A 10,560-nucleotide genomic window follows, 5' to 3' on the forward strand; every position below is an offset into this window, starting at 1 on the left:
TCAATGCTTAAAATATACTTTCGTTAAAAAAAAGGAACTCACTAGTGTAATAAAGATTACGTAACAAAAAAAAAGAAAAGAAAAAAAACTGTGCAAAAAAGAGTACGGACCACGAGTCTGTAGAAGTTGTTATAAGAAGATCCCTTTCTCTTTACCACCATTTTTTTTAAGAGGAAGGGAAAGGGAAGTGGATTTGACGATGGAGGAGATGCATAGGAAGGGGAAATATTCTCTTTATGTGCGTCTCCTCCTCCGTCGGATAAGGGTAGACAACGCATCTGCAATTGCGGATGTCTATGGGCAGCGGTCGCTTCGCCATTTTGGCGGGAAAATATATAAAAAAAAATATACTTTCGTTACCAACTTATCTTCTTCCATAATAGAAGAATTTAAGGCTGTCTCAGATTTGTGAATGTAAATATGCTGGTTATCTTCGGCTACTTTTTTTTATTTTTTTGGGCGGCTCTTCGCCGCCCCGTTCTCCTCGTCGTTCTCCCCCTGGCGTGGTGAATCCAAGGACTTTGTTTACTTTATTTTATTTCAAAAACATTTTTATTAATTTAATACAATCATTACTACATTTTAAAATTTTTACCTATTTACAATTAAAGAACATTAAAAAAAAGCAATAAGTTACTATTACTACTAGGACTAGATTATAATTATGACTACATTTTAAAATATATACCTATGTACAGTTCTTAAAATATGTCCAGTATTCGGTTTTTACACTTTGTTTCTTTTTATCACTTTCTTCGCTATCTCTTTACTAAAATTTACAAAAATATCTCTTGTTTTCTTGTTGTTTATTAGTTCATTCAAGTTTTCTAACACTCTTTTTTCTTTCATCTTAGTTTCTACTTGTCTTCGGCTACTTAGGTTATGCGAAATTGAGAGATGACGAAAAAAAAATTAGTGTAAATTACTAACTGAAGTCGCAATTATTTAATATTTTGCTGGTGTTTTTTTTTTGAGTTTCTCCAATCATGAATTTAATACATTTGTACATTAGTGAACATTATTTTTTTGTTGACTAAAATCCGTTGACAAAATTACTTAATGTTTTGAAGCATATTCCCCTTTGCGATCTGTACAATTTATCTTTCATCAGCTGTATTTTAACGACAAATGAATGGCTTTAGAAGTTTTATTAAAATAGCAACCGCTAACGGATGGAAACATTAAAATAATATCTGCTTTTACAGCGCCGGCTGGCGCAAGGCCAAATGTCTCTGACTTTAACATTACAATGTTAACTAGTACTTTTAATTGTTATTCCAGCCGTTTGTAATGATATTACATTTAAAACTGTCGGTTTATCATGCTCATATATCTCACGTAATTAGCTCTACGTGCATTCAAAGAGCTCAATTTTTTGTTTGTGGGACATTTTTATCATTTTAACGTACGGCAGTAAAGTGCACTTTACTTCTTTTACACCGGAAATGTAATAAAAAGCTTGTGAAAGAATCTAAAATAGAAATGTAACTAACTACTCAGAAACTAGTTTAAAAACTAAAAAAATCTCTTGTTATTAATTTAATATAGATGGCGTTGTAATTAATAAACAATTTAATTAGATGGCGCTGTTTATGAACGATTCGAAACTTTTACTGTTGCATTGATACATGAAAAAAGAATTCCTCTTATCAGTTTTTAAAAACAAAAGTGAGATCAAAAAACCAGTTAACCACTATTACGTTAAATAATAAAAACTACGAGAAGATATACGAACATAATCCGAGCAGGTCTCTCCCAGAAGCACATTAGTCCTTCTTAACCACTAAATAAAATAAATACGTATAAAGCTCTGAGCTAGCTTGCTATAAACACTGGCGATTTTTTCACATTTCGAAATCCAGTATTATATTCACTAAATAACGTGTTAGTAATATTTTCTTTTTAATGTACTGAGTCTTAAAATTAAACTAGATAAAGGCTTGTCCCACCAAATTGTAAATTGTTTGACTACAATCCATCGTGTAAAACATGTAATGGAAATATCGGATTTTGTGCCCTTATTCGACAATGACGTCATTTTTAATCTATCTGATCACGTCAGCGGTGGGACAGGCTCTAAAACTACTACTTTCGATACAACGAAACAAAACCATTTTTCTCAACATGTTTAAGACTACCTGTTGCTCACGACTTCGTCAGCGTGCTATTTAAAAAAAATCTTACAGATAAATTTCCTTTGGAACGATGGAGGAGTTGTTTGGAACGGTTGCTGCCGCCTAGTTTCGTCATCGGACGACACGACAGACCGCCAGGTACCGTCCTCACCATCTCGATGGCTGGCATTCCACAACCGTGCGGTTTTCGCGGAACTTTCTGCCCCGCACAGCCGCGTTGTGTAACGGTCTGTCCTCGGCGGTATTTCCAAACCAATACGACTTAGGGTCCATCAAGAAGCGAGCCTATCATTTCCTCAAAGGCCGGCAACGCATCTGTAGTTCCTCTGATATTGCGGATGTCCATGGGCGTCGTTGACCACCTTGGTGTTCAAGCAGCTCGTTTACCCCCTTTTATTATAAAAAAATGAAGATTTTTTAAATCGCCCTAGTAGTTTTTGAGTTATCACAATACACAGAAAAATTCAAAAATACAAATCTTTCCTCTTTACAAATATAGATAACATGATTTAGAAATGGAAATTATACTAGTAATGAACAATCATACAATCTCCCAATAGACCGTAATGAATCGCAGAAACGCTGGCTAAATGTATCGCCGTCTATTTCAATGAGCGGCCGGCAGAGGGCAGCAGGCTGTTAATTAGCGATACGTGACACGTGACACACACAGATTTCTGTCCATTAACTCAACAATAAATAACTATTATACAAAACGTAATTGCAGCAATATTTACGACGCGAAATTGGACTTTATTGCCTCTACGTTAGCGGCGCTTTAAATTGCATTTTACTTTTAAATTTTATAACGTATGTTATTGTTGTTTAAATGTTTTATATATTATGAAAATTACAAGATAATAAACAGATTGTTTTACATTTAGGACTAAAATTGTAATAACAGTATAGAAAGATTTTTTTTAATTCGCCCAGTGGTATTTAAGTTATTTCAATACTTACAAAAATGTAAATAAAAATCTTTCCTCTTTATAAAATTACTAGCTGTTCCCAAGCGACTTCATCCGCATAAAATTGCAAATGTCAAAATGACATGACATGATGTCAATCCATGGAAACCTTGATTTCTTGATGTTGGCAACAACTTGTGGTCTCTTTCCCACACTAGGGTTTTTATCCAAAATATTTACCCCTAAGTTTAACGGCGTGGAAATATGTAGTCTTAAGCGTAATGTAAGTATAGGGCTTTTTCTTAAAGAAAGAATTATTCAAAAATATGCTGTAATTGCTGACATCTTAGGCAACAAAGAAGTGTGTGTTCACGCTTTATTATAATAGTATAGATGTATGGATAAATATAAGTTAATTGTATACATTTCAGTATACTTAAATTCAACCTTTACAGTAACCTGTTCGAAGCATGTATCGTCATTTGTAGGAGGAAACGTCCTGCTTCGGACGTAAGTGTTATTGTTGGTCTGTTGTAGCCAACTAAATACATCAGCATGCAAACGGCCAATAATACTTGGCTCATCAAACTTGAGATGTTCTACAAGATTACGTAGAACATCAGCTTCAAGTACAGTGCTGCTCAAAAGTGTTTTAGATATTTTATTTATGTTTTTACTTTACATTTATTGTTTCTTAGTATTAATTGATCCTATTAATCTTAGTATTAATTAATTACTAATGTTATAAAGAGGAATAATTTGGATTTTTCGATTTTTGTATGTGTTCAAAAAACTCAAAAACTACTGGGCTGATTTCAAAGATTCTTTCAATATTAAAAAGCTATATTATCAGTGAGTAATATAGGCTTATTTATTTTAATTTCGGGCAAACGAATCGGGAGCAACAGTATTTTAGGTTTATCAACACAAAATTTGTTGATATTAGAAATAAAGAATATTTATTTTAATAACGCTAGAGTAGCGGTATTTATAACAAAGTTTGTTTTTTAATTGGAGTAAAAATGTTTTACAAACTACAAGCAAAAGGAAATTTTTAACAAAAGTTTCCAGACTCATGAAACACTTTTGCTTGTTACTGTACATTTACTAAAGTTAGTTTGTGAAATGATTTCATACTCGCTTTCGCCCGCGACTCCGTCCGCGTGGTACTAAAGACTCAGAAGTAAGTAGCCTATGTGTTCTTCCGTACTCTGCTCTACATCTATGCCAAATTTCATCCAGATTCGTTCAGCCGTTTAAGCTACAGACTCTAACAAACATCCATCCATCTAAACTTTCGCATTTATAATATTAGTTAGATTAACAATGGAATCAGCATTAGCTGTAATATACCTGAAAGGTATTTTTGGGTAAATAAGTGAATAACAACAGCTCCTTAACAATTCAACAAAACATAATCACTTTATGAGCTTGTTCATTAAAATAAATTATCTCAATTATATTTCTTTTACGCGAGTCTAACGCCTGTTATATTAAGGGGAAACATTATAAAATAAACTAAATGTAATGATGCAAGGTTTATGTTTTGTTTAATATTTTTTACTTATACACATTGTATTACTTTCACCCGCAACGTCGTCTGCATTGATTAAAAAAAAAAAAGAAAATAGCCTATGTATTCTTCCACACTATCCTATACATTTATACTAAATTTGATCGAAATCGGTTCAGCTGTTTATGCTACAAACTCTAACAAACATCCATCCATCTAAACTTTAGCATTTATAATATTAGTAAGATTGTAAAGCCTGCTACAAACTATGCTAACTAAACAGTTCGACTGTTGAGTTTATACATTCGGAATTGATCGTCTGTAGCGGGCTTAAGAAATTAATCAACAATTGTAATTGTTGTTCCAAATGAACAAAGTTATTTCAGGATTCCTACATCATTAATTTTGTGCAGATTATGTCTCGAAGACAAAGTGTACACTAATATTCAGGAACAAATTAAACATCATGGTTTGCTTGTAGTATTTTATTATTAAGATCTAAGCATTAAGATAAGTTAAATAAATAAATTTAAACATCAAGAGAATAAAATAACATAAATTAATATCTACGTATAAATTTATTTACGTTTCTTCTCGTCTTCATTCTTTACTTCGGTTAAACTCAACGTCGATTTCCGAACGTAATGATCGTATTGTAAATCAAGCCGATACGAGTCTAAACTCGTCTGATGTATCATATAACGACTGAGGTTTCTTGGTGCTTGAGATCCAACGTACTGAAAAAGAGCTAACATTAACTTCTTCTAATCCAATTTTTGACATAGACAAATTGTGAATATTTGTATCAAAATAAGTACTTACATATCGAGAATCGTACATCTTTCTAAGTTGCCTGATGTAGACATTTCTTGGACCCCATGCTGGTAATGGTTTAATTAAACTTTTGAAGCTCTGAAAAATAAAACGGCAAGTTGAGTAACAACTCTTCTAGTAGATGTATTAAAAGTTACTATTACTGTTTCCACTGCACTAACACGCGTAAAACTATTACCGTCTCAGTCATCACAAGGAGAACGACAAAGACGACTAGATGTTACACGACATACCTTATTCTTAACACATACGTGTACAAACGAAATGTATATCGCTCCTAACAAGAAAGGAATTGACATTGAGTAAAATATTAGTTCAAAATTCATGATTTGTCCATAATCAGATGATCTAAAGACGTGAAAAAATCCTTTAAACATTTCATACATTTTTATCTGAAAACAAGATTTACATTTAGTTTCTGTATTAGTATGCTAACCGTACGTAAGGAGACAAACATTTTCATTGCTTTTTATACAAAAGATTGAAACTTACCAAGTAATAAACAGGTACTATACGGAAATTTATAATTCTAAATTTAGTTGGCGACACACCGTGGAAGAAGGTTATATCATCCACTAGACGTCCCAGAGGATACAAGCAGTAAATAAATATTACTTCAAATGTGGTCACTGAACTTATAGTGTACATGTACAGCAAAATGCGAAACTAGAAAGAAAAACATAATTAAAAACAAAAACGCAATATTCTCAATGACCGTCAAATCACGTGAATATAAAACAAATGACGATCGAGTAATGTAAAGAAAATTTACTATAAAAGGTACGAGCATGTACGTAACATCAACAGCCTGGGCCAGTCCACTGCTGGGTATAATCATTTCCAGTTGCGTTCCAAAGTATGCCGTAAAATATCATACTTACAACGAAATGCGTGATAAAATTGTACATAATACCCAAAATGCACAAAGCGACAGACACCAAAATTCTGTTTGCCCATCTCCATTCAAATACAATTGTCTCAATCAGACATTGCATTGTTATTATCTGAAATTTACATACAAATATTATAGTTCGTACATGTACTGATAATAAATAAAACATTAAACAGAACAGCTCCAAATTTGTACAAAATAAAACTTACTATTGTTAGATATTCCATTAAGAAACTCAATGTGAAATACAAAAGTGTGTAAAAATTCCCCAAGTAGAATGCGGAAAAATATATAGGCCATAGAAATAGATATGAATTTGGATCTGAAATTAAATACGCATAAAGCATAAAGTTAAGAACACTCATCTCTCAGAGTGATCAGAGGTATCCAACAAGTGGATGACGAACTTCTTGTTGGTCCCTTAATCGAAGGTGTCTGTTGTTGGAATGATAGAAGTCGAATAAAGAACTTACTAAATTCCGTTAAAAATATTGGACACTTCACCATGTTTTCACAGTGTATCTTCAGTCTATAGCCAAGTAAACCTCTGAATATGTAGTATAGGGAATTAGAGAAGATCATTGCGATACTATCACGATCCGGGTTAATCTGCAATTAAAAATATAGTTCAGATATTCGTATTAGAGTATATTCCGTAAATGTTAGTAAACTTCCTACAATGATGAACTGCTCCAACTACGATAATCAAAAGAATAAACATTGCTTTTGCCTTCACCTGTCTATGGAAAAGTAAGGGTCTATGAGCGATTTGAAATTGTAATCTGTCTGTTCTGAGCATCCAGATAGGTTGACCCATTCAAAATTTAAATAGTAACAAACGTATATACATCATAACTTTCGCATTTATAACATTAGTAAGAAATTTTGAATACCTTCGTAGTGCTCCGAGACGTCAACACGTGCACGATGGGTGGCGCGGTCATTGATTCTGACAAAATGTCCGTGTCAGCTGCCTGAAGATTACATTTTTAAAGATTTTTTTTAATCTAGGTGCATTATTAAAAACTTTGTGCAAAGATTAACGCATTGTTCATTAAAATGTTTGGAGACTCAAACTACGTCAGTTTTGCGCAGTTTCTTTTTTGAACATTCATAAAATGTTTTCTGTAATTCTTCGAGCAGTCAATATGTTTTAAAACCTTAATACATACCCAAATAATGCGGACGTATTCATCGTAAATTATTGGTATGCTTTTGAGGTCGGTTTCAAAATATGCAATCACTAAATGTGTAAATGTAATTAGGTATAATGCAGTTAGAATCATTTGCACGTTGTTAAGCATCTGTAAGCAATAGCGTATTAATCAGTAAGATGTAAATTATTTATGAACAATGAAAAAGTTTCCCTTTCTGATTATCATCATCAAAGAAGCCACAATTCTATGTATAATATAAATACTACCATAACAAGAATTAGACCCATTGCAAACTGAGTATCAAATGATATTTCACCTAAATAAATAGGATCCATTCAAAGTGGTATTACTTTAAAAATAGCGTTGACTTACTTTCCAAATACGTCTATTGTACAATTGTTTATAATTAAATACGGCGGTTATCCAAAGAAATATGAAGTACAGGCTTGTATTTTTTAAATCCGCATATCGGTGCCTAGAAAATGTTATACCATTTAATAAAATTAATTGATTAATTCATTGGATATTTTGGAGATTAATTCATTGAGCGTCGGTGGCTCAGTGGTTTAAGCACTTGACTTGTAATCTACAGGTCTTGGGTTCGAACCCCACCATGTACATGTACCAATGTGATTTTCAATTTTTCGAATTTTCATATGTACATAATTTACCCGACGTTCTTACGGTGAAGGAAGACTTCGTGATGCAACTTGCACATATCTGCGAAGAAATTCAAAGATATGTGTGAAGTCAACCAACCCGCAGTGGGCCAGCGTGGTTTACTATGGCCTATTCACCCCTTATTAGGGTAGTCCGAGCCCTTCGGTGGGGACGTATAGTGAGCTGGTGCCGATGATTATTGGATATTTAATTATTTAATCAATTTAAACACCTGTAATATATAATTGGAGCCAGCTGGTACGATTCATTTTTAGCCGATAGATAGATTCCACTTTCAAAGACCAACGTTTCGTTTTTTGTGACTTGATAAAAAGCTTCTATGTCCAAGCATTTGGCAATAAATACACTGATTTTAACGTATTCTGAATAACACCTATGTAGTAAAATATAAAGTAAAAAACTAGAATTTAAAGGAGTTATCATGATTTAGGACAACAAGAAACGACACATTCTCTGTAACTGTCTTCAGCATCGATGCCTCTTTTCTTGGGAGGGTCTGCAAATTACGTTCTTCGATACATTTTTATCAACCGTCATATCTGAGTTCACTCCCTTTTCTCTATCGTATTCCCTTTCACACGATCCATTCATACTTTCTTCGGACTTCACCTTTTCCCTCTCTGTAAATTTTGAGAGAACCTTAATCATACTAATAATATAAATGCGAAAATTTAGATGGATGGATGGATTGTTTGTTAGAGTTTGTAGCCTAAACGGCTAAACGGATTTCGACGAAATTGTGTATGGATGCAGAGGATAATCCGGAAGAACACATAGGCTACTCATTTTTGTTTTTTTTTCATTACCACACGAACTTTTTTTTACGGCTTTTTAATGGATTTTAACGGCTGCTGGTATATTCCATTGTCTTTTGAAAATATATATAAAAACAGAAATACCTGTTCCACGGGTTTTTGTAAAATACACCGGTGACTATGTAGTCCAATAGAAAAACCACTGTATCAATGTACAAGACTAGATAAATTAAACCAGCTACAACGAACACCAAGTTTGTTCCTATAAGTTAAAACATTTGTTAACAGCATAACATAGTAATTTTAACGGATATTCTCAAAATATCAAAAGTCTATCTTGAGGTCTCGAATAATGTAATAGATTTCGGATGAGTCGTCTTTCTTTAACAACTAGGGATGTTCGACCAAGGGTTCCTGTCTTTCCATTGAAGGTAGCGAGGGATTGGAACTGAATGTGGACCACTTCCATTCCCTAGTGTAATAGATAATGGTAGTAAAGAGAAGATACTTCACAGATGAGATCTAGAAGTTCCACTTACTACTGTCTTCTATACGATCGTGGTATTTCAGCTGCAAGATCTAATGTTAAAGCAGTTACCATAAGCAAGTGGTACCATCTTCGATAAGAACAAATGTTGGTCAGGTACATAGGAACTTAAGAACATATAGATGTATGTGTTGGGCAAACTTTTGCAGAAGACGTTCATGACATGGAACCATAAGTATCTGAAAGCAAAGACGTAATTAGTTCCAACTGTAAGTCGTTTGTCTTCTATGTTTGTGAATATTTTAGACCAGGAATGAGGAACCTTTACGTATTAACTTGCTAATTTTCTAAAGAAATGTCTGATCAGGTTATCAAATTTGACTTTCTTATTATTGGGTTTTTATTACTGTTATAAAATGTATTTACTTGTTAAACTGAGCCTGCTGCGTGCATATTATTTGTGTTTTACTCGGTGAAGAAACGTACGCTCGATAAAATGCCAGTTTTTCATATACCGTCGCTGGTATTATCGGGCGGTTAGTATGAACTTCATTCTGAGAAAATTACACGATTATTAAATCCGAATTTATTCATATGCGCTGTATTTATTTTAGGATTCTTTGGACCTTGTATAGATCAAACAGTACTTTTAGCATAATTTAGCAGTTTATGCTACAAACTCTAACATAGATCCTTCCATCTATTCATTTAAACTTTCGCGTTACAATATTAAAAAGAATCAAGATTAGAAATGTCAGCAGGTTGATCAGTTCTTTGAACTAAAATATTTAATTTCTATGTAACGTGTATGAAATATTTACCGTTTTTAAAACTGTGAGTTGGTTGGAATTTGGATCAATGAGTGGTTTATCAAAATCAATCGACGCTGTTGGTGTGATGCCAGTATCCCAGCTCGCGAATTGGCTAGGTTTTGGCTCCTCTAACTGTAATGTACCCATTTTTATAACAATAATGGCAACAAATAGTTTACTTAAAAAAAAACCGTTTCTTAAACAAATTCAAATCATCCCTACAACTCGTATAAATTACGTAAATCTTTATCTAATGTTCTTATAAAAAATATTCAACATTGACAATTGACAAATGTCAACAATGAAAAAAAATATCACACTTACAGAGTATACAAATAAATATTACATTAGAAAAAATCTGTAACAATCATACTTTTTATACTAAT

The 10,560-nt window shown here is 33.0% G+C and overlaps 1 protein-coding gene across 1 annotated transcript; it reads right to left on the reverse strand.

Moving 5' to 3' along the window:
• Positions 1-5,079: 5,079 nt before the first annotated feature.
• Positions 5,080-10,339, reverse strand: LOC106111090. The gene is made up of 15 exons (XM_013293061.1): positions 10,184-10,339; positions 9,789-9,916; positions 9,474-9,601; positions 9,020-9,137; positions 8,332-8,493; positions 7,812-7,914; positions 7,455-7,586; positions 7,176-7,256; positions 6,756-6,891; positions 6,492-6,604; positions 6,272-6,394; positions 5,883-6,056; positions 5,624-5,782; positions 5,379-5,468; positions 5,080-5,293 (listed from the first exon to the last, which is right to left on the reverse strand). Exons 1-15 carry the CDS (start codon positions 10,319-10,321, stop codon positions 5,135-5,137), a joined length of 1,944 nt encoding a protein of 647 aa, XP_013148515.1. The 5' UTR covers positions 10,322-10,339; the 3' UTR covers positions 5,080-5,134.
• Positions 10,340-10,560: the final 221 nt, after the last annotated feature.

The sequence above is a fragment of the Papilio polytes genome, unplaced genomic scaffold, assembly GCF_000836215.1.
Source record: "Papilio polytes unplaced genomic scaffold, Ppol_1.0 DF824180.1, whole genome shotgun sequence".
Taxonomy (NCBI): Eukaryota; Metazoa; Arthropoda; class Insecta; order Lepidoptera; family Papilionidae; genus Papilio; species Papilio polytes.

Coding starts and splice junctions, on each gene's coding strand:
- LOC106111090 (XM_013293061.1), bottom strand. CDS start 10,321: ATGGGTACATTACAGTTAGAGGAGCCAAAACCTAGCCAATTCGCGAGC. Junction 6,605..6,755: donor AATATTTTTAACGGAATTTA/GTAAGTTCTTTA, acceptor ATTTAATTTCAG/ATCCAAATTCATATCTATTT. Junction 5,294..5,378: donor AGATGTACGATTCTCGATAT/GTAAGTACTTAT, acceptor GCTCTTTTTCAG/TACGTTGGATCTCAAGCACC.